This window comes from Natator depressus, chromosome 2 (genome assembly GCF_965152275.1).
Source record: "Natator depressus isolate rNatDep1 chromosome 2, rNatDep2.hap1, whole genome shotgun sequence".
NCBI classification, from domain to species: Eukaryota; Metazoa; Chordata; order Testudines; family Cheloniidae; genus Natator; species Natator depressus.
In genome coordinates this window covers 72772394-72797561 of record NC_134235.1, presented here as the reverse complement: position 1 = coordinate 72797561, position 25168 = coordinate 72772394, and the positions used below count along the sequence as shown (strand labels likewise).

The following is a 25168-nucleotide window of genomic DNA, read 5'->3' as shown; positions in this document are numbered from 1 at the left end:
ATATGATCTTAAGATAAACTAGTTGGAAACAGAAATGCTTTCTTCTTATGACTGATTTGCCTCTGTAATTACTCTAGATACCTAGTGTAGTAGCATATAGAATTATCTTCTGCAGCTGGGCAAGTGACATTCAGCACAAGCTTCAGAAATAAGAATTGAATGTCATCAAAATACACATCACAGAATATACTATTCATGTAGCTCCTTGTGTGCATCATGCCTAAAATCTATTGTAAACATGTTTACATTATTAGTAAATATTACTGAATGTTAATTTACTATTCAGTTGACAAATCAAGTTCATTTTTATTTTTGTTTAAATCCAGTGATTGATGTAGAGCTAGCAGATTAATTCTATTGAATTTTGCAGCACAGATTAAAAACATCATAGCCTACTTTAAATTTCCTGACACTGGATGGCCTTAAGGCACCACTACTGGGTTCTGTCAACTGAGATCTTTCCTGTTTTAATATATAGTGTCAGAGTAATCAGATAACTTTAAATCTATGCGTCAGTACTGCTTTGCATGCGTTCAGATTAATGCTCATCAGTTAAGAGTAAAAAAATTTTCCTTTAACTGTTTGTGCAATTTTGGCAAAATCCCAAATTCCTGTACATTGAACAAGATATTGGGTGAGACCTTTAGCGAGTATAGATCAGCAGAACAGCAAGGTACTCAGGGGAGCCACAGTAATTTACTCCAGCTAAGAATGTAGCCCATTGACTTCAGAACTTGGAGCAATTATGGTTTATGACAATTTGGGTCTTATAACAGCAAGAAATGTTGGAGTTTTGCAGATCTGTAGAACGCATCTAACGTCCCTTGTAGTGATTTTCTGCCTTATGTTTATACTTTTTGCATTTGATCTCCACACTTCAGACATATCTCTGGCCACCTGTCTGTTTACCCACACCTGACTTTTACATGACCCTCAATTTTTCAAGGAAACCATTCTCCAGAATATTTAGCGTCAGATTCTGTTCTGGTTTTGCGGAATTTCCAATTTCCTCTGGTATAAATGAGAGCAGAATTTCACCCTTGATCATTTATTTCTGTCCATTATTAAATTGTGAGGATAAAGTTTCAAAACTAAGGTTATGTCTGCACTAGACTTCTTTTTTCTTGAGTTAATTGATTGCCAGTTACTCGAGGTACTTCACACTTTTGTAAATGCTAGCATGGACACTCCCCAGCTTAGTAACTGGCACTACCATGTGGGGAATATTTGCAATAGCCTACGCAAAATGTAACTCAAGATAACTGACAATCAACTAATTCTAGGTAAAAAAAAGTTTAGTGTAGACCTATATCCTGAGGTGTGCCCATAAAATATGCATGCAAACACAGTTAACTGCAATGCGGGTGTTCCTGAAGCGATGAATTATGGAAATGTAGCCCTTACAATCTACAAAATAGGACAGATAGCAGAAAATATAGATCAGTTCACTAAGAATGGAAGTTCTTTTCCCTACACCCACAACACATGCCCAATTAGAGTTGGCACTGTATCATTTATTCGGATGCCTTAATATGGGACTTACGTATATAGTAGAGTGTATAAAATATCACCTAATCTAAAATATGACTTTTTAAAATAGTATTGTCAATGATATTGTAACTTGCAGGGGGCAGCAGCTACAGGTTAAATATGACAGAGGCCTCCCCAAAATTTGATTATGTATATTCCATAGGCCTGATTCAACCCTCTGTTGTATGGGTGTAACAGCTGTCAGTGAGACTTGGACTTGTATAGCTGAAGGCAGAATTTTACCACGTTCTTCTGCTTAGATTACCATAGGTTGTACTTGTACAGAATCAAAATCTGCTCCAAGTTAGTGGGCTTAAAGCTAGAGTAACCTCCCCAACATGCATGGAGTTACTCAGGATTCACACGGTCATAAATGAGCATAGAATTCAGCTTGCAGCATCAAAAGCTATTTTCAAAAGAGTTAAAATTGAAAACATGTAGTAGCTTGGACTCCAGCCTCTGAAAAGCCACAATGCTCTCTGCTGTTCTGGCTGAATTTCTGAATTCTCTTGGGCTTTCCCATCTCTACTTGTCCAGTGTCAATAATCCTGCCAGACTCTCATGTCCTTAAGTCATCTCCTAACATTCTTCCAAATGTAAACTAACTTGTGTGAATCTGAAAAATTCTTCCTCATTTGGTGTTTTGGGGGAAGAGTGTCAGTACTTATTTTACCCCAACCAGCATACTGAATATATTCTTAACTTTGAGAAACTAGGAAGTTCCTTCATCTCCCCTGATTTCTGGGCATTATATTGAATTCAGAGAATGTGTTCACTTTCCAATAGCCTAATATACTCTCCACAGTTGAACTGAAAAAATTATGCCGTTCAGAAATTGTAAAGCTGACTCTATGAAGTATTAGCTCTGATCCCAATTTATTTTTCAGACAGCGGAAGGATGAGCTCGAACAGAGGATGTCTGCTCTCCAGGAAAGCCGGCGAGAGCTGATGGTACAGTTAGAAGGCCTCATGAAACTACTGAAGGTAAGGTGCTCCACGTGAAAGTCAAAGGAAATGGACAGGGGGCCAGTCAAGGAGTGTCACATAGGAAAGAGAGATTCATCGTATTAATAAAATACTACAGAATTTGAATATTTCGTCCCACAAAAGCTTTGTTTCCCATCAATCTTCTCTCTTAGCTTTCGCCACTCTAATACATAGGTTTTCAGGATCAATAATGTACCCAACTGATACTGTTCCTGCATTAGCACCATGTCTTTGTTGTCGTCCTACCACTAAACGAATTGGACAACACTTGAAAGCAGTACAGTAGACTAAGTATTACTGAAAAATAATTGAAATTCACTTGGATATGCAAACAAAGCCCACTGTGGTGCAATACTGCCTTGCTAGTTAGTGAGAAGAGATCCAGCAATGCTGGTCGATCAGGTTCTTGAGCAGCCATACAAAGATAATTAAAACAAAGGTTTTCATGACATGCTCAGTTTCTGGTTTATTTATAGTTTGCTCCACTGAAAACGTATTGAATATAGAAAAGGTGAATGTACAGAAGGCAACAAAATAATTAATCCCCAATGGTAAATAGCTATGCCAACACTGTACAGTGTATGGCCTCCTATCCTGGCTGATGGTACAGAGCTAGTTTTTCTAGTTCCTTTAGCTTTGTTCCTTTCATTAGTCATTCTATCAGACAATGCCTTTTGACAACGCAGCCCCTCTGACTATAGGACTCTGAAGGGATCGTCTTAACAGTACTTGGTCCTTTTCACTACAAAAGAAAAAAATCCCTTGTAAAATACACTAAAAGAAAGAAAGCACTTTCCTGAAGGATCCCATTTCAAAAATGCAGACAGCAATATACAAATGTATTTCTAAGGCTAGAAAGGAAAGCTGAAAAATGCTTTTTTACCTTCCCAAGTTGCAAAAGAGGCCTCAGCCGTGCATTATCCTTCTGGCACTTTAAATCCTGCATGGCCCATCAGAGCTAGCACGCAACTGAAAATGGGCCCTCCCAGCAGTGCAAATAGACCTCCTCGAAGTGGTAGAGTTTTCCCTTCAGACATATATTTTCTTCTTCAAGAAAAACATAAACTTCTGTGGAAGGGAACGGACAGGGAGGAGGAGAGGAACTGGTGTGGAGTGTACAGCCTCCAGTACGGATGCCCTTTGCACTGAAGTATCAGTAATATGATTGTCTAGAACTGAGTTTTGACACAAGAGTCATGCTCTGTCTTGAGTTACAGGGGTGGTCAGCCTCAGTGCATTTTTCAGATACAAAGGAGTTGTACTATAATTAGAATAGGGAGGATGACTAGCCATTCGAATTAGACTATGACCCCAATGTGCTTCATTGCAGACAATCTAGGAAGTCCCTAATTTTGGGACCATGTGCCCTATGGTAATTGATGGCTCCCCAACCTTCCCTGACCCCAGGGGGAGGCGAGAGGGGGTCCTGTCCCTGAGGGATGAGAAGCCCTGCGGGGAGGGAGGTCAGGTCATGCCCCTGGGGGCCGAGGGCTCCAGGTCTGTTGGAGAGTGAGCCCATCCCTCACTCATCCTACAGGGGTTCCTGTCCCATGGAGCTGACCCAGCTCCCCGCTCTGGCCCATTGGCTCTCACCACAGCATGCAGAGGGGCCCTCCCCCCATGACACACGACTATGCCCCCTTCCTGCCTGTGGGCTCTTTGTGGTGGGCTGTTCCCCCAGTGGTCAGGGGCCTGTGTTAGTTAATCCAGGACTTCTAACCTTGTTCCCAAGTTTGCATTTATTTTTCTCTTCTTCACTTAAATCCTGGCTAATCTAACTCTGATGATCCAATTTTTCTTTAGGAAGAAGAACTGAAAGAGGGAGTAAGTTATTTACCTTATTGTAGGTCTCACTAACTCTTCGATGGGGCTACAATTCCATGGTTTATATTATTCCTTCTGCTTGAAATGTGTGCTCATGCCTTGGACTGAGGATAATGATGATGTGTTGCACTTCTTTAGCATGTTTTATCGAGCCTTTCAAAGCACTTTACAAATTAAACCTTACAGTCCCCCCTGGGAAGTAAGCAATGGCTTGATAGAATCTTTTTCTCACTCCTGTAAAGCTACATCTCCGCTATGAGCTAGAGGTGTGATTCCCAGCTCACACAGACATACATCCACTAGCTCTCATTTGAGCTAGCACCCTACAAATAGCAGCGTAGCTGTGGTAATGGGGCAGTGGTAATGGCAGCATGAGCTGGCCACCCCAAGTACAAACCTTCCTGAGCCCCATGAGTACATACTCCGGACAGCTAGCCTGTGCCACCGCTGCCCATGCTAGCTGGGAATCACACCTCTAACTTGTAGTGTAGACATAGCCTACATGAGGCCACTTTAGGGGTGAAAAGCAACAATTGTTTAACTGCATACAACCATAGTACACCACAACTTAGAACAGGGAGTGAAGAACACCACCACCATTCATAGCCATGTGAAACTACCACGGTAAGTTCAGTAAGCAGAATGTAATTACCTGAGTTGTAATTAACCCAGGATAATGGATTTGGAATCTGTACTCATTCAGAAAGTGCCAGGGGACTTTTCCTGTCCACAAGCAGTCCAGATCTTGGTTTTTATTTCTTCAAAAATGGCACTGGCTTCAGCAGCCAAGTGCCCCTTCAGAACAATCACTTCACTTTCAAAGCAGCGTGAGAGTCTATATTAATAGTATGGACTTTTGGAAGATTAAATTGTTTTGTAGCCTTTTCTAGAATTAAAATGGACACTGTCGAGGTTATTAGGTTAAAAATATATATATACCTGATCTGCCCAGACAGCAATCCCATTTAAAAGAGGAGTATAATGAGGAATATTTCATTGTAACACAATAACGTTGAACCCCTCAATTTCAACAAAAGAGGTCAGTGCTCAGTACAATTAACAGTCTGATGCACACTGGGTACGGTAGGAGGGTTAGCCACGCACCAGTTTGTTTGTTGCTGGTGCTCAGCCTTGTTAGACTAATAGTTTTGCTACATTTTGGGATGGAGAATGAATCTGTTGCAGCAAGACCATTCTGATTGTAATCCAGAGGGGAAGACCTATCAGAAGACCCCTCTGAGTAGGTCTGTTGCTTTTCAATTTTACCTAATAACGTTAATGGCTTTTCGGTGAAAATTAGATGCCCTAAAAGTGAACAGGGTTTTTTTCTTTTAAAAAAAGCATCGTACAAAAATAGTCTTTTTATTGTGTTTCATTAAAAATCTATGTTGAGGATATTACAATATGTTTTCGCCTTCTACAGTGTAATATTCAGATCCTTTTAATACTAAATGAACTTTCAGAATGGCAGGAGATTATGCTAATTAATTATTTACACTAGTTCTCATCATTTCCATAAAATGTTCCCCATTGATCTCTTTCATAGGCTATTTACAGATGTAGGGCTAAATTCATCCATGGAGTAACTCAGTTGGAATTAATGGTCTTGATAAGTTTTTCTAGTGCTTATGTACTTTCCATTTCTATATTGCCACAATGATGCTTCCTCCCAGAAGGGTAATGAAGTGATCGCATATGTATTGTTTTCCTAGTTGTCATGTTATAATGTAACAGTATTATTTTCCTGGGCAGACTTTCGTGCTGTGTGAGCTAGTTTCAGCTCCAGCAGAGGGAGCAATGGACTACAGTTTCAATAAAAACAGTCTTCACTTCAAATGTATTATACTGAGTTATGTGTGACACTAGGTAACATAAACCATTTTCTAGTCTAAAAAGGGATAATTAAAATCCTTACCACTTTGATCTAAGTATGATGAGCTAAATCGGGTACATGAAGGTCTCATAAAAGGCACTTGGATGCTGACAGCTGCAATCAGTTAATAAATGAAGGCTGAAGCCTTCTGTCACCTCAGTGATAGTGGCAGCTTTCCACAAACTCCCCTGTCAACATGCCTCAATCCTGATCTTGTGGGTCTAACTAGGGATTAAAAGAAGTTCAATCCTTGGCCTTTACGCTGAGACTACGAGCAAGTCAGTCACTTAGCGTCAATTGTAAGCATAGTTTTTCAGACATTTACCATCTGTCTCCTGCAAACTAGACTAAGACCACTAACCGCATTTCACATATGCCACTAGACAGACGTCCAATGGTAACAACATTCAGTTGCCACGGATCTGGGCTGAATTTGATCTAGCAAAGTAGAATATAAAAAATAGCTGCAACCTTTTAAACCATAGAATCTCTAGATCTTTACATATTTCAACTTTCTGTGGGTTGATTTTGTCCAAATAGTTAAAAGAAAAAAAATCTTATCTACATAGTAGACGGAAACCCCAAATACCTAAAGTTTCTCATGCCTTGCAAAGGTCTTGTTCCAGAAAATGAAAGTTACAGTTAACGGTGCATTATTTACCTTGCATACCAGATCAGTGTAGCAATTATAGTATGTATTTTAAAATGTTGAGCTCTAGTGTATAGTTCTTCTTTGAGTATATGTCCCTATGAGTGTGCCACTGTAGGATGTGCATGCACCCATGCACTCTTGATCAGAGACCGCAAAGTAGTGCTCCTCAGCAGAACAACACCCCGTGCGCCACACAAGGGGATATAGGCAGGCACAAGCCTGCCTCCACTCAGTGCTTTCTCGACCACCTGTGGCTCAAGACAGAGCCTTTGCTGTTAGCTGTTTCAGCTTCCCGCCTTTCTTTATTCATTATTTTTGTTTCTTAGTTATTTACTTTACTTTACTTTTTATTTATTTTTTGAGCTCCCGGAAGGGGGGTCTTTTACCTTCTCCTTCTGTACCTTTGTTTGTGCTGGAGCACAATTTGTTATGCCTAAGACCCCGGTGTTTAGGCTGTGCCAGACTTGCCACAGGTCTTTTCCCCACAGTGACAGATATTTGAGTTGCCTGTGATGTTTGACTCCCAAATCCCCTCAAAGTGCAAGGTCTGTCTGGGATTTAAAGGCAGGTCCAAAAGAGAGAGGGAGGCTAAACTGAAACTCCTCTTAATGGAATGTTCCCTAGCTCCAATGGGGTCCACTTCCTACTACCCCCTGTTCATTGGCCTCAGCATCAATCACCCATCCAGCTTCAGCTGTGACCATGGACATGAAGACCTCAAAAAGGAAGAAGCACACTTACCCAATCAGAGAAATGAAGAAAAGGGGTAGATCACCCTGTAAAGACCCACACTCGGGAGACCTCACATCCCTTAAAAGAGTACTGTAGGGGCTCCAACTTAGTCTGGTACCAAAGTGTCAGTACCACATAAGAAGCCTCATCTGGATTAGCACTCTACCAGACAACCTACCACAGTGGCACTGCCTGATCCTCCATGGCACTATGATACACATAGGGCCACTGTGCATCCCGTGGTATTGACTTCTTTCCCAAGCTCTGAAGTAAGACAGGACTTTGCTTCAGTTGTGCAGCAGTCTCCATCTCACTGATCCACAATTTCACCTCTGGTAGTGACTCAAGCCTCAACTATAGGCTATCACGGCCCTCCAGCTCCTTCCAGGTTTCTGTCATCTGAAGATCTCATCATTGCAGATGAGCCTGAATCTCCATTGCAGCGGAGATCTGTCAGAGCCCCCTCAGTGATACTACCAAGGCACCTGCAGACTGAAACCCTGCCCCCTCACTGGTTGTTATGCCTGAGGCACTTAGCTGGTCATGATGCCTCAGGTACTTAGCTCAGGAAACAAATTATCAGACTCTGAGATCTCAGTACAAGAATCCATGCCAGTACCGTACCATCCAGCTCCCAAGAGTCGCTCTACTGAGGAGGATTCTAGAGAATCTGCCATTCCCAGGGACTATGACTAGTGGGGACTCTTTCACTATACCTTCCAAAGGGGTTACTGGCATCCTTGGAGTCAGTTTGGTGACCAATTTTATAGGATGCCAAGAGGAGATTACAGGCACCAGTACGACCCTTATGTGCAGAGTCACTAAGACTCTGGAACTGGTGCGTTTCCCATTGAATAGACATATCAGTGGTCAATCTGCCAGGCCTTCAGAATACAATTGCAGACTCCCTGAGCAGATGCTTCTGGCAAGACCATGAATAGTAGCTCAAAGACTCTGTCTTTCACAACGTCTGCCAGACCTGGGCTCTACCACAAGTAGATCTCTTTTTCCACCCCGAATAATTCCAAATGTCACCTAATTTGCTCCAGGGGAGGTTACATCCTCCGTACTCTGGGAGTATCATTTTCAGAATGAAGGGCCAACCTGTTTCTATGCAGCATGTGTCTAAGTGGGTTTCAGGTTGTATTTTGACCTGTTATGAAAGAACTGGGATACACAGTGACAGCGCATTCCACTAGAGCTCAATCCACATCCATGGCTCTACGAAAAGACATTCCCATAGCATAAATCTGCAGGACTGTGACTTGGTCTTCTGTTCATACCTTTGCCAAGCATTATGCCATCTTACCTGCTTCCAGAGATGACGTTTCTCTGGTGATGCAGTTCTGCAAACAGTGTCTTGATTTACCTCCCCAGCACCCACTTCCTCTGTGAATTACTGCTTGGGACTCTCCTACAGTAGAGCACCCACAGGGACATGTGCTCAAAGGAGGAGGAGGGGTTACTTACCTTACAGTAACATGAGTTATTCATGATGTGTTTGTCCTTATGGGTGCTCCACCTCTCGCCCTCCTTCCCCTCTACTGTGGAGTCTCTGGCTTCGTGGCTGAGAAGGAACTGAGTGGCAGTGGGCTTGCTATATATCCCCTATATCCCCTCATTTGGAGCACGGGGTGTTCTGCATAGGCACAGGCCTACAACTACTACTTTGCAGTGTCCAGTTAAGAGTGCACGGGTGCGTTCATGTCATATGGTGGAGCTACAGTACAACAACCATAGAGACAAAAACACCTAGATGATCTCTAGCTACTGTAAGGTAAGTATCCTCTCCTTTCTTGTATTCCCCATGAGGATAAATTCTAGAAAAGGAATGCCCAAAATGTCCATCATTTTAAGGAATTAATGGACAAGCCAAATGCCCATCATATGATTTGATAGTTCTTTAAGTGTGATTTATTGGACAATATTTGTATAAACTGCACTTTCTTCAACATCCTTGAGAGTTCTTGTTGGTTTTCTGTTCTTCCTTAGCCTCCCAGTCAGTGGGAAAGAAACAGAAAATGGACAAGTACAACATGGAACTATGGACAAAATCTGCCAAAATCTGTTCAGTGGAGTAGCAGGGAGACAGTTTGCTGCTCTCTGGTGTTTTGTCTGATCTGCTCTGGGCATGGCCCCAGTGGAGTTTAGAGAACAAGGCTACTCTAAATTCTGCCAGCTTGTAACAGTCCCCAGGGGACTAGTTATGCAAAGTCAGCACCAGCTGAAAACTCCCCTGGTCTGGCAGAATTCTCAGCTGGCCAGAACCAGCTACTTTTGCCTCCCTTTGCACTACAAGAATGAGACAGAAGGGGCCAGAAAGCAGGGAGAGCATTGGTCCCTATGTGTTCAAATTTCCCCTCGCTCCTAAAAGTTTTAACTCCAAAAGAAAATATTAAAATTATACTTGCCATTTCTTGTCAAAAATGAGTGTCTCACATAACAGTAACTTTCCCTTGCAAAGTCCTGCTTCAAACCTCTTAGGTAACTACTTCTGCTAAGCTCATTGTAGTGTCAACTTCCATAGCATTGTTTTTCAGCAGTGGCAGTGTCCCTTAAAGAAAAAAAAAAGTATCCTGATCAATTTGTTGGAGGTTAACCAGCAATAACAATGCTGCTTCTCTTCTGTTCAGACCTATTTCAGTAGGGGCAAGGGAGGCATGGTTAGGGCCAAAATCTAGAAAACAGAAGTTGGCTTACAAATCTAAAAAAAGAAAAGTCGACCAATTTTATAAAGGATTGTAGCCGCATATTTTGGCATGCAGTTATCAATATCTGATCTTCATCTCTGAGGAAACAGTCACCAGAACATTGAAGGCATGTGACACTGAAGGGGCTAAGGAATCCAACTGATTTTTTTTTTAATTGATACTGCAGGTCCAAATAAATTGGCGGGGGGGGGAACCTCACTAGAGATAATATAATTTTTCACTGTAAACTAACACACATGAGCACTGGTTCCTGTTTAGTGACTCTCATGTTATCTTAGTCATAGGCCTCTGCTGAACCCCAATTCCTAATCATGCTAAACAGGGTATGGTTTGTTTGGTTGTTTTTCTTACGTTGACATATATTCCCAGGAACTGTCAGGCAGTAAAGGAAAAGTGCATTAATTCACTGTGTCCCCTGGTATCACTCACCCAGCTGCACTTTTAAAAATTATTGTTCTTCAACGTATGCTTGAATTTCAGTTAAATGATACTAACTCTCAGGTGCTAACAGCATGACATTTTATATGACTGGTGTTAAAACATTTTAACTTCCAGCTACTGGGCCCATAACAGGAATTTAAATTGCCTATCTGAACAGTACTTTGGGAGAGGCTGAGTATATCCTGTGGAGTGAACAATTTGAAAGTGAATGATTTAGTGGTGGCTAAATAGCTCACAAACCAAGAAGAAAAGCACAAATCTGTACTATTTGTTGGGAGGGTAAGATTTTATTTCACTAATAGGTTGAATTTACATTCCAAAACTTTATTGCATGGATTCCTTCTGGTAACAGTGGTTGAGGTGTAAGGGCATGAACTTGATCAGCTAACATGGAAATATTACACCCCCAGGAGTAGCTTCAACTCCTTACCTAGACTGAAAGTTGCCTTAGTGCCAGCATCCTTCCACTTCCTACAGACTGCAAGAGTTGTCTTCCTAAGAGTGTCTGAATATTGCCAACACTCTTAATTCTTTCACGGAAAAAAGTCCCAGACCTTAGATTTAAAGACAAGAAATATCTTTACATTTTTATATCCAACCTAGCCTGCCATGTTTCAGGATGACCTTCTAATCTATCTTTCCTACATACTACATCTTTACCATAGGTTGCTGTAGCTGTTTCCTAACAAGAAGTTGGGTGTAATAGGTTTCCATCAACTGATTTAATATTACCCTATTTTTCTACATAACTGCATGATACCAGCTGAGGTTTCACTCAGCCAAGCTAAGGAATGGAATGAAGATGACTACAGCTGAGTGTTTTCTCTTGTAAAGACCTATTTAACCACTTGTTCTTATTTTCCAGACTCAAGGAGCAGGCTCCCCTCGATCTTCACCCAGTCACACTATCAGCCGACCTATTCCTATGCCGATCAGGTCTGCGTCTGCCTGCTCCACCCCAACCCATACACCTCAGGACTCTCTGACGGGCGTGGGAGGAGACGTGCAAGAAGCTTTTGCACAAAGTAAGTTGCATTGTTAAGTTGTTATTAGTTACACCGAGAGCATATGCAAGTGTCTGGTGGGGAACTGAGGCACTGGGAGGAGAAGTGACTTGCACAAGGTCACCCAGCTGTCCAGTGACCAAGCCAGGAATAGAACCCAGATCTCCTGAGTCCTATTCCAGTGCTTTATCCATTGCAACTCAACCTGTTTGCCATAAAATAAAGACTTGTCATTGACCATTGCAAGTTGGTTCAACAAACTGGGCTTTGGGGGGATGGAAGGGTGATGTGAGAGGGAGGAAGTATTGTGCTGCTTCTCCTAAGAACTGATGGACTTTTCCATTGTGTCTAATGTTTACCAGCACACTGCCATCGGCTGCTGTGCGCTTTTCATTCCCCTTCCGTGTTGTTCATCAAATCGCAAAAGGATGGAAGATTCATCCTTTGCTCACTGATTGTTTGCTTTGAAGTTCTAATATCACAGGTTAAATAATGTGCTAAATATAAAAGAAAGTAAATACTTTATGTTACCTGAGCATGGAAATATCCCTCCGCCCATGGAATTACTCTCTTTCCCAAATGCTTGCATCCCTGCAATTTCCGTTTTTCTTTTCCTTGAACACAAAGGGCCAAACTTTGCTCTCAGTTACACCATTGCAAATTGGAATGTCAGTGGACTCCCCCTAGATATACCCTGCTGTAACTGAGAACATAATTTGCCCTCCTGGGCTCAATTCTGCCCACCCTTGCAACTTCCATTAATTTCTGTGGGAATTGTATCCATGAATTGGATGACAAGATTGAGCCCTAAGTGCAATCAAGGTTTTCCCTTTAAAGAACTAGTTAATTCTCATGTTAAACTCTATCCGGCTAGAGGATTGATCCTTGTCCCATGGCACCAGGTTGTTCAACGTGTATTCTGTGAGAAATGAACACACAGTGTGACATTTTCTTCTTTCAACCTAAAAAAACTGAGAGAGGTGTACAGACATGGACCACTCCAAGAGTGGTTTCTTTCAGAACTTGGACAAAGCGAGAGAATTTAGTAGCTACAATAAAATAGCCATAAATAATGCATGGACTGCTTCAGGCCACTGCTTTTCGTCACAGCAATGTGTTGTGCTAAAGTGAAACGGCAATGTAAGAGTATATTCTCATATGTACAGTGATCACACTTAAAAACAACTACCTTTGGTATATAAAGGGTTTACCCTCAGTATTTATCTTATTCCAGTCATATAAGGCAAATCTGGGCAGTTTTTAAGAGCAATCCTTGTGTAATGTGCTGGTAAACACCATCGTATATGGGGATTCTTTTTTAAGCAAACAGCTATACTGTCAGAGTTCTTTTAATTTGCCCATAGTGAAGGCACTCCATGGAGTAGAGCACTAGCTCTCCTATATTTTCTCTTCTTAGAGAATAGATGTAAAAGTCTGTATAGATGTGAAGCTGAGAAGGCATTACAACTCTTCTCAAAGTGTGGGGTGTAGGGGAGGGACGGAGGGAGGGCGCAGGCTTTGACTTACTAAGGGCCGTCCGTTTAAAAGACATTCCAGATGCCAAATCCTGCCAGTTTCTATGCATCATCCCCTGTGAAGTTAGCGAGGATTTTAACAGTTGAGTCTATTTATATGTAGTTGGTTCAACTACACTAGGATATGAGTTTGGGACTCTGTGATAGCATAGGCTGGGAGCACGCTGTACCAGCCATCACAACCCTAAAAGTATTGTACTTTGCTCTCTAATAACCTTCCCTGATTGATGCTTAAAGCAGTACTGAGGAGTTCTGTAGGAAACAACGTCTAGACCCTCCTGTATTGGAAAGAGGGTCACAGCAGCACAGGGCTGTTGATGAAGGGGGTAGTGGCTTTCAGGGTAGGCAGAAGTTTGCTGTGAATGGGGAGTAGGAGGGAGAGCAAAGGGAGCTACTCAGTCTCGGCTGGGGAGCAGCCAGCTCCAGGAAGGAAAGTGGGGTCCTTGTGGTTCCTACCTGCTCAGCAGCTGCTGTAGCCCCTTTGAGTCCCCCTCTCACCTCCATCCGCAGGTGTGCAGGAGTTGGGGGGGCAGAATCCCTACCAATATTTCCATGCTTGCTCCCAACTGCCCCCCCCCATCCCATTCCACTGACCCTGCTGGTTGGGTTCGTTTGTTTGTTTTTTTTTAAAATGGGAGTTGATTATGGAAAATACAAGATTCCTGAGCTCCAAAAGATACCACGAAGGGGTGGGAAAGGAAAATCCATATAAGGCCTAATGAAATCAACCATGTTTTTTCAACATTGACCATATTTATACAATAAGAGTCATTAAACAGAGCCATGGAAACTTAGGGAGAAATAACTTCAGTCCACTTCCCCGAGACATTTCATCTCTTAGCCTCGGTCTCCTAGTGTCACCCCACAAAAGTGAGTTTGATTGTAATTAATAACTTCCAAGTTTCTGACACTGTGAATAAATGAAGCATGATGTTGAGCTGCTGCTGAGTGCGGGGTTAGAAAACGAAGCTGTTCTGAATATAAGTTTTGCAAGTGCCCCTTTGGAAGGACTTGACTCCTTGAAATTATGATGTTGGCAACTTGGTGTAAGGTTAAAAGTACTTCATACACAAAGCCATAGTTTGTCCCTTGAGAAAAATCTTAGCTTTGTGTTTTTTTTTCTTTTTCCTGCCTCAGGCACAAGGCGAAATTTAAGAAATGACTTACTAGTGGCAGCAGATTCAATTACCAATACCATGTCTTCTCTGGTGAAAGAGCTAAACTCAGGTGCGTGAGGCTTAAGAGCATGATCACGGTACAGTCATTTACCATATCTTTAAAAATAAATAAAAGGGAGCTGAGAAAAAAAAACACCTAAATGGAGTTCTGGATATTTTTGTATTTTATGGAAAGAAAACCTAAAAGTGATCGTTTTGAAAGCTACAGACATCCAGATGCAATTAAAGCTTAGAATTTTTTTTTCAGAATATAACATTTTGGTGCATCTGTAAATACTATCACAGGTAATTATTTTTAAAAAGATGTCAGTAGCACAACAATGCACCTGTATCCTGATGTGCAATATCCGAGTTCTCCCGAGTCTAGATTTCTAGCTGTGCCAAGTGGCATATACTGTGGTCTCCTTTTTTAGCAACATATGCAAATGTCTGCAGAGGATCTATTATGCTGTACCGCCACAGAAACAAGAGATGGCTCTGCAAATAGATAGAGGACATATGGCCACAGCATCCATGTTGCCTGAAACATACTGGTGTATTCACGATTGAGAGAGATTGGAACTCTAACTTGGAGAAACAGAAGAATATTTAGAGAAATGAACCAAGCCTATTAGCACATGTGAAAATTAAATGTAGCCATAATCACCTTTTGTGGCTCACAGAGATGGGCAGCGAGACGGAGAGTAATGTGGATTCTGAGTTTGGACGGACTCATTTTGATGATCTTGTTCCATCACCGACTTCTGAAAAGGCTTTCCTTGCACAAATCCATGCCCGGAAGCCAGGATATATTCACAGTGCAGCTGCCACTGGCACCATTCGCAGTGACATGTGGGTACCTTCTCTATTTTTTAAATTCATTTTGTATTGAAATTATGATACGAATGTGCATGTACAGATTTCCCCCCAGTAATATAACTAAATCTAACTGGGGGGTGGCTCTTTGCCTATACAATAATAATGAGCTCTCTAAGCTAAAGGAGTCAGGGCAAGAAGTGATCAGTTAATACTCTTGATTCCAGTCTGAGACTTTTGTGAGCCCATAATAAGAAGCAACCTTACTGGATTTCCATTAGGAAATTCAGCAGGTGAGGCTTTTTATTTGTGAGGTTTTGCTAGAGTACGGTTGGCAAATTTTAATGATTTAACATAGAGCAGGCTGAAAGATGACAATTCTGTTTTACGACAACTTTCAAGATTTCAAAATTTGTTTTTGTTGCACTGTGGAATGAAAACAAAGCCTTTTAAAGGTTTTCACGAATTAGAGTTGTATTGAAACTTCCATTTTCAGATCTCTTTCTCTGTCTCACCCACCCTGACCATCGCATCTAAACCTTCATTAAAATCAGTATGACTTCATGAAATGTTTTGCTGTCAATGAAATGGCATGTTTCTTCAGAAACTTTTCAATGAACTGTAATTTAGGGTCAGATCCAAAATTGACTAAAGTCAATGGGAGTCTTTCCATTGATTCCAGTAGGCTTCGGCTCAGATCCTTAGAGCCAAATCTTGCTCTCAAGGAAGCTTTTGAGAATTTTTTTCATTGACGTCAATGGGAGCATGATTGGACTGTGAATGCACATTTAGCATGTCCCTTAATCTCTTTGATGGGTGCTAAATCACTGCAAAGATAGGACTTTAGGAAGGGCTGCAAAAATAAAAATAACTTCAAGAAAATGTTCATGGAGTTGAAAACATAGATCCTGCTTTCCTCTGTTTTCATTCAAATAGGGAAGTTCTTTTAACATTGAATGTAATTCGTCTTAGGAGGCTATTTATTAATAATTGTCTTTAGGGTTACAGAAGATGGAGACCCCTATGTTAGAGCAGATGATGAGAACTATGAAAATGACTCTGTCCGCCAACTGGAAAATGAGCTCAAGATGGAGGAATATCTGAAACAAAAGCTGCAGGATGAAGCCTACCAGGTAAGAAAGGAGCCCACCAAATAGTCCCCAGGCTTATTGTGCTGCAGTAGCCCACCATCTGCAATTTCTTGTCAGTGGCTGGTGCTTCCAGATTTTAAAAATATATTATTCTTAAAACTCTCCCCTCTCATGCCTCCCTTAGATTGATTGATTGATAGATCTCTCACACACACAAACACGCACACACACACAAAGTGCTCAGAAAGAGCTCATCAATTGACTTGCTTAAGGCTGACATTAACCTTCACAAGGTCATTAGCTAATCCTTCATAATTGCCACTGCCAATCAATTTCTACCAAGCCACCCACACAAGAATGCTTTGTATTGTAGAGACGGTATTGCGTGTTGAGCTCAGTTTTTTGTTTAATAACATAAAGCATCTATGATGTTCTCTCCTTGTGAGGGGACTGGAGCCCGCTGAACCAGTCCTTTTAAAACAGGATGGTTTTGTCATAATCTGGGATGGGGGAAAGGGTCTGGAGTGAGTCATGTGATGTCAGGGTTCCCTCCCCACTCTGAACTCTAGGGTACAGATGTGGAGACCCGCATGAAAGACCGCCTAAGCTTATTTCTACCAGCTTAGGTTAAAAACTTCCCCAAGGCACAAATCCTTCCTTGTCCTTGGATGGGTACTGCTGCCACCACCAAGTGAGTTAGACAAAGATTCGGAAGAAGGACCACTTGGAGTTCCTGTTTCCCTAAAATATCACCCCAAGCTCCTTCACCCCCTTTCCTGGGGAGGCTTGAGACTAATCTACCAACCAAATAGGTAAACCAGATTCTTAAAAAACAGAACTTTATTATAAAGAAAAAAAGTAAAAGAAGCACCTCTGTAAAATCAGGATGGAAGATAACTTTACAGGGTAATCAGATTCAAAACACAGAGGATTCCCCTCTAGGCAAAACTTTAAAGTTACAAAAAACAGGGATAAACCTCCCTCTAAGCACAGGGAAAATTCACAAGCTAAAAACAAAAGATAATCTAACGCGCATTGCCTTATTTACTTACTCTTTTTGCAATATTGAGACTCATGTTAGGATGATTTTAGGAGAAGGAGTTTTCTGACCTGATGCTTCTCTGCTTCTCCAGAGAACTCAAAAACAAAGAGCACCAACAAAGCCTCCCCACCCCCCAGATTTGAAAGTATCTTCTTTCCCCATTGGTCCTTTTCGTCAGGTGCCAACCAGGTTATTTGAGCTTCTTAACCCCTTATAGGTAAGGAGGAATTCTAGCCTACGCTTAGCTATATGGTTATGACACATGATATCTCAAAGGTCTGACTGCTGCATCTGGTGAAATAGGACAGTAAGGACTCAGCCTGGGGGACTTGGCTTGTGAATTAGTCACCTGGTGACTAGCAAAGTGCACCTGTAGCTTCAACAGCCATAAGGGGTTTCAAGCCAACTGGCCCTGAACGTTTGGACTCTCAAAGTATCTTGCCTGTCTAGTAAATGATGTGCATGTTTGCATGGTGCAAGAGATCAGTGCCTGTTGTAAGTTACTCCTCCTCTGATCATCCAGGTGTAAAAATCAGAGTGAGCCAGAGTTTAAAATGTCTGTTGGCTCACATCAAGGTTGCCATTGGTTTTGAATTTCAGGTGACTATCATAGTTTTTACATAAATCTGCTGTACAAGACTACGGTAGCTCACAGAAAGTCAGTTCATTGTGACTGTCTTTGAGGACGCAATGACATTTCGTCATCATCCTTGCTATGCAACATCTCAATATGGCAACAATGGGCAACACCTCAAAGTTGTGCCAGTGTTTTTACCCAAGATAACAAATGATAAAAGGGGGCAGTCCTTAGGTTTCTGCTGAGTAAGTGGAACTGCTACTGCTGAGTTAGAACATGGAAAGCAGTGATTTATTACGTAGCAGGAACACCTTAACAGTGACATCAGCCAAGCATTATGTCATCAATTTCTCTACTTCTACTGATACTCCATTTTTTCAATAAAGGGAACAGTGTAATGATCTGACTATAGAGTTCAGTGCAGGATCAGGGCCAATATTAGTACCCTGCAGCACAGCTCCATTAACAAATACACGTTTTTAAACTTACATGAATAGTCGCACTAATTACAATGGGATTACGCAAATGCATAAAATTAAGTGTGTGGGGCGGGGGAGCTGCAGAATTACAACCATTATTTGTGAAGTGGGAGAGAGAGATTTTGGCAGATACCTTTCAGTATTGTTGCTTCCTCCAAAGTAGGGCTTTTCTGCTGTAGTCCCAAAATAGCCCCAGGAAGACAGTGCATAAAATCCTGTTTCCATTGAAGTCAATGGAAAACTTCACTGGGGCAGGATTTCACAAAGGGTGAATATTACACATGGCTTGTTTCCACTTGAGGAAAAAAAATAGAAATTAAAAACAGAAAAGAACTACCTTTTTTAAAAAAATGATTAAATTGGGTAATATGAAATGTTCATCGCAGAAGAAGAGTTCAGTCTATTCACGTTTCCTGAGGAAACATAACACTTTGCCTCTAAGCAGTAGAGTACTACTCAGAAATTATTTGATAACAGCAAACGTTTTGTTTTCTAGAAAACATTTTCAATTGATGACTATGGCTCCTAGTATGCAAACCTTCAATCGTGTTAGTAGCCCTTACTAACATGAATGGTGCCATTGGGACTACTTGAGGAAGAGCTGCTAGGATGAGTAAGAGTTAGCAAGGTTATGTGCGTTTGAGTCACTAGAACATCTGACGTGGCCTTGGTGCTCTTCTCTGATTTGGGTTTAATGCATACTATTTCATTATTCAAGACCTTTTCCCACTGATATCCCAGGATAGCTTTAAAGTCAAACAACACAGAGCTAGCGTTATCTTTATTTTTTAAAAAAAGAAGAAAAAGCCAGTAAATTTATTTTTCAAGTGTTCCAGGGAATGGTGGTGGGAAGAACTGTGTAGTTTGAATCCAGCCTCTAGAATGTAATGTGATATTTCTTACTGATGTTCACATAAGTTTCCCATTCGACTAAATGGTCTAAAACAAATGATGGCTGTAGTTGCTCTCATAATACAACTGTCAACTGAAAAAATCTGGTAAGAAAATTACTGCTACTAGGCTTACAGTATCCTTTGTTGGTTCAAGAATGATATTAGATGTATTTCTCTGTCTCACTATATGTAAAAGCAGTACTTTTAGATGGACATGCAGACTTCTTATTGCATAGGAGATGATGGCACAATACCCAGTGTTTCTGGTCTGTGTGACCTTCAAGCAAGCTTTTGCAAATGAAACTCTGAGACACTAGAGTTTAAATGAAACCAGATAGCAGAAAAGCACTCTCTTGGCTGGCAATGTGGCAGCAGCAATACGCATGGTACATGAGAGAGTCTGAGACAAGAAGCCTCAAAAGCATCATCTTTTTCCGCTTCCTCTTAAGCATGTAGCAAATAACAAGTGTTATCAGGAGGAATACATTTAATGCACAAACCTAAACGCTAACAACGCTTACCCTCCCATGTCAGCTAGCAGATATGGTCTTCTTATAGCTTCTTGATGAATGTATTGTATGAGCCAGTTTTCCTTAGTCTTATTTCCTGACCCCATTATTGTTCTCTCTTATTTCCTCTCTTGTGCATGGCTTTATTCCAAATAATACACTGGCCTGGCTGCTCACTGGCTTAACTTGTCATCTTCTTGTTTTATGTCCTTTGTTATCTACAGGTCAGTTTGCAAGGTTGAATGCAATATCCTTCTATCACTCTCCTCTCAAGTAAGTATTACCTTAATATAGGAGAAAGTTTCCAACTGGTAACTTGTAATTCAGATACACTGCGCCTTCTGCTTTATGTGCACGTGTGATGATGCTGTTTCCTCCCTTGCTTATTTCCAGACATCCAAGCATGAATTATCTCTAAACCATGCCTAATAAGCTGTCAAAGTCCTGAGGATCATCCCCACACACTCTTTTATTTTATTACCTTACTCTGTTACACAGGAGGCAAATGGTCTTCTTAGCTATCAGTGACAATGCATGAATTGACCATGAGAGAGAGAGAATGATCCAGTGATCAGGACACTAGCTTGGAATTCAGTAGACATGGGTTCAGTTCCCTGCTCTATGCTTCAGTTCCCCCTGTCTACTTCCGTAACTCACAGGGATGTTGTGTAGATAAATACATTACAAATTGTGAGGCACTCAGGTACTTCAGGAATGGGTACCATACACAGGCACCGACTTTCTGATTTCCCTGGGGATGCCCCACCCAACCCCAACCCTTCCCTCAAGGCCCCATCCCGGCCCCTCCTCTTCCCACCCTGTTCTGCCCCCTCCCTCGAGCACGCCCCACCATAGACGACTGGTACCTCCCCATACTGAGGGGGTGCTATCTAAAGGGGAGGTCACGTGACCGGTCACATATTCCCCTCCCCATGCCAACCCCCCCATGCCCAGCCTAGCACCACCATGCTCTCCCCGACTCATGTTATCTGCAGGGGGGACGCTCTGTCCTCCCACTGCGCCTGGCCCCCCAGCATGTTCTGGCACTCTCCCTGGTGTGAGGGACCCCGGGTGGGGAGAGGGAGGGAGCCGCTTCTAACAGCGGCCCCTCCTGATGGCTGCTTTGCAGCCCAGCAGCTGCTTGAGAGAGCCTGGTTGGGGAGGCAGCTTCCACTCCCTGCCCAGGCTCAGCTACCGAGGATCGTGGCTGAACATGCCAGAAACGTCCCAGGGGTTGTGGGGGCTCTGGCTCACTTGCCCTGGTCCCCAGCACCTGAGCCCGGGCGGAGAGCAGAAGCTGCCTCCCCAGCCAGGCTCTCCCAGTCAGCCGCCGGCCCGCCACACTGCCGAGCAGTGTCCCAGCAGCCAGAAAGGGCTGATCCTGCCACTTTTGCTCCTGCCCCCCCCGCAAATCTTTTCCACTCCCCAGCATCTGGGGATGTCCCCCCTGACGTGTTGCCCAGCCCCGCCCTTGCTCTGCCTCTTCCTGCCCCTGCTTCTCCTCTTCCCCTTTCCCCCCAGTGCCTCCTGCACACCACTGAACACCTGATCTTCGGTGGGCGGGAGGCGCTGTTGGGGGAGAGGTGGAGGGGCCCACCGGTGGGCGCTGGGCACCTGCTTTTTTTTTCCATGGGTGTGCCAGCCTGGCGTACCCGGGGAGTTGGCACCTATGGTGCCTTATAAGTGCTTAAGATGGATAGTTAGTACTCATGTATCAAATGCCATCACCCACAGCTATCACTAAGTACCCATCATCTCCAATGAAGTACAGTTTGTCACTTTTGAGCTTAGCCGGTGCCCCAGTATGGCATTAAGGAGCACTTTGCCTTGCTGGTGGAGCCATTTGCAGATGAGAAGTAAAACCAGTGAGGTGACCCATGCAACCTCTCACAGGAGTTTAAGTTATGAAACGAGGCTTCCTATACAAATTCTAACATGATGAAATAGATTTCCACTGTTTAAATCCCCTCTAGAGTTTCAGATGTGTATGGTATCTTCTCTTTCTGTTCCAAGTAGTGTTTCAGAGTAACAGCCGTGTTAGTCTGTATTCGCAAAAAGAAAAGGAGTACTTATGGCACCTTAGAGACTAACCAATTTATTTGAGCATAAGCTTTCGTGAGCTACAGCTCACTTCATCGGATGAAGTGAGCTGTAGCTCACGAAAGCTTATGCTCAAATAAATTGGTTAGTCTCTAAGGTGCCACAAGTACTCCTTTTCTTTTTGTTCCAAGTAGTGTTGATGTTCACTGTTAAGTGGCTGCCGTGTTTCATCCGAGAGGAGGCTGCGTTTTAGTCATTGGCAAAGTACTTCTTGTTTATATCAGTCTGATGGCAAAATTTGGCCCTCAGTTACTTGTGTGCAATTCTCAGTGAGTTTATTAGGAGTGATATGCCTGTAACTGATGCTAGAATTTGGGCCTTTGTTTGTAAAGCACTTTGGGGGATGGGGATTAAAAGCTGCTAGTTATGTATGTATGTATGTATTTAAAAGCCCCTCTCTCAAATACTAGCAATCCCACAAAATATCACAACACTGAATAAGTACACACCACAACACATTTTCCTATTACATACCCCCCATCAGGTTATACTCACCTCCTCAGCAGCCTTGGTGTGTGCCTGGAAAGTGAGCTGCTACAGAAACATATTTTCTTCTGTCAACATACTGGAATTGTTAGTTACTTGTCAAGTTACTAGAATATGAAAACAGACCATGCTGCAATAATGAATGTCTATAAAGTTCTTAATTATTGATTTTTGTTTGTTTAAAAAAGTTCAGGTAACTTCTTTTAATATTATAACTTTAGCGAACCTCTACACTTTCTGCTTCCAGCTAGAAACACCAAGGCTACGATACTGTTGTAAGAAAAGCCAAGTTACACAAAAGTACAGATTATCTGAAAATTTGCATCCCTGCCCTGGTTGGTGGGCTAGGAAGGTTCAGTTAACATCTCATCTCTTGGATCTTTTCTGAAACATTTGAAGTTAGCCCAGCACATTATGTGTGGGATTTTTGAAAGCGCTCTGTGTTGACTTAATGCTGCTTCTACTGCAGTCTACGGTAAAACATCTGTTGACCTCAGTGGGCGCAGTTAGGCCAACACTGAGCATTTAGAAAATTTCATCCTATGAGGGAAAACTTAGCCTCATTGAAGGCAATGGCAAAACTACCACTGACTTCACTGGAGTCAGGATTTCACCCTGTACTTTTATCCTAAAACAGCAAATTCTTGTTTCATCGATGCCACATCTGCACAGGATTGTGTGATACAATCTAAAATAGCCCCCTCAAGTAGTAGATAGAATCCATTGTACTCAAGCCCGTTTACTTCTGGGAAAAACAATGTATCCTTTGTACTTTATTTGTTATTAATATTTCATCACTTTGGAAAGAGAAACGCCAAACAATTTATACAGGCTGCAGTGGTTAAAGCACTACCTTGAGTCCTGCCAACTGCGTAACTATAGCAGGGGGCTGTCAGATCTGCATTTCTATTTCTTGGGAACCCCTGCTGTTGAATATAAAAAGCAGTTATTTTTAGAGATCGTATTAGCCAACAAATTCTGTATAGAAATACTATCAGCATTGTATTGCACAGGTGTTAGGTGAAAGGCCAAGTGATTTTTCTATCCCAAAACAATAATCCCCTGGAACTGCTCTTATAAAATGAAGTTTTATTAGGAAGAATGAGAGGGCAAGTCAGACCAGTGCATTATAGACATTAGTACAATTATATGATTGACAGACTGTCACAGAACTCCATTTGTTTCCTGATTTATAAAGCTATACACTTTATCATTATTATTTAAAATTATTATATCCTATTTGCATTTTGGAATAATGCTATGGGAAAGTCTCTGGAAGTGATCCTGAAAACATCTGGTATAAATATAACAAATGCATTCTCAAGAGAGCAAGTGGGTTCTTGTAACATATAAAATATAATGTAATCATGTTTTCAATTTAAGTTTTTCATATTAAAATAAGTGGCAATAATATATATATATATATATATATATATATATATATATATAAAATTAATGGAGCAACAGACTAACATTGTCTAAGCACAAGGTGAAAAGTGTTTTCAGCTTTCACTGGATGAAACTAAAAATAGAACTTGAAATTGTCTGAGCATAAAAAAATTTTTAAGTTATTTTACTTAAAATAGAGTATTGGCCTAATCTGGTTCCCATAGCTGCCAGTGGACTTTTGCCAATGGCTTCAATGGGAACAGAAGCAGGTCACTACTGAATGCAGGTGTGACTTATTAAAGGGGGGCTGACTTGTGGTGTGAGTGTGGTCCCACATTAACTTCAACTTATTGTACTTTTTAAAGCAATGTCTTTGTTGGTGGTGCCATGGCAACATTTACTCAGTCACATCCAGGTCATTTTTCAATTAAAGCTTATTGTTTTTAAAACAATTGTAAGGTGTGAAAAGCTCTTTAAAGCCATGCTTAAGGTACTAGCGTGTAGGAGACTACACTGAGAAGGGGATTCTTTATTAAGTCTCACTTTAAATTATTTTTATTTGCATTTTAGTTCTCTGCTATAGTTGAGAGTCAAATCCAACACCCGTTGATGTCAGTGGGAGTATTTTCCTTTGACTTCAGTGGCCTTAAATCAGGCCCTACATTATGAATGTGAAAGGAACAATTTGCCCATATGTTCCACCCAGGAATATTACACTCAACTCAGAAAAGGAGTGAAGCTAGAAATGACAAAAACATGTCTTGCTTTTAGATTTCTGTGAGACTTTAAAGCAAGATAAGAGGGAAGAAAGTTCAGTAGTTTTATTTTATGAATGTTTAAAGTCAGAAACGTCACATGTGCACACTAGATTGTTTTGTATACATTTTTTTCAGATGCATTGTAATGATGTTTTGGTTAACAGTATATTTAGGACACCTTACTCCACTGGAACTCAATAGAGCTTGTAAGCTCCACAAGCCAAGTAGCTTTAGGTCCACAAACTTAATAGGTATAGTGACAGTGATAAACTCAAGGAGTCAATCTATTACGGTTATCAAAGAGACAGTTAAAGGGTAACTTGATCACAGTCTAAAAGTGCCTACCTGGGGAACAGAAATTTGATAATAGAGGGCTCTTCAATCTAGTAGATAAAGACATAACATCTGATGGCTTGAAGTTGAAGCTACACAAATTCAGACTGGACTGAAGGCACAAATTTTTAACAGAGGATAATTAGCCATTGGCACAATTTACCAAGGATTGTGGTGGATTCGCCATTTGAAATCAAGATTGGATGTTGCTCTAAAAAATATGCTCTAGTTCAAACAGGAATTAATTCA

General features: G+C 41.6%; 1 protein-coding gene across 5 annotated transcripts in view; it reads left to right on the top strand.

The window, feature by feature from the left end:
- The window catches only part of DTNA (dystrobrevin alpha), a 297368-nt gene that overhangs the window by 258452 nt on the left and 13748 nt on the right, over positions 1 to 25168 (top strand). For 3 of the 5 annotated variants that reach the window (XM_074944418.1, XM_074944417.1, XM_074944420.1), the window contains 6 exons: positions 2418 to 2514; positions 11616 to 11775; positions 14427 to 14516; positions 15130 to 15298; positions 16263 to 16395; positions 20078 to 20126. In XM_074944418.1, coding sequence (XP_074800519.1) covers positions 2418 to 2514; positions 11616 to 11775; positions 14427 to 14516; positions 15130 to 15298; positions 16263 to 16395; positions 20078 to 20095 — 667 coding nt within the window. In that variant the 3' untranslated portion in view covers positions 20096 to 20126. Of the gene's footprint in view, positions 1 to 2417; positions 2515 to 4320; positions 4342 to 11615; positions 11776 to 14426; positions 14517 to 15129; positions 15299 to 16262; positions 16396 to 20077; positions 20127 to 25168 lie in introns of all 5 variants that reach the window. The other 2 variants (XM_074944419.1, XM_074944416.1) reach the window with 2 other exon arrangements.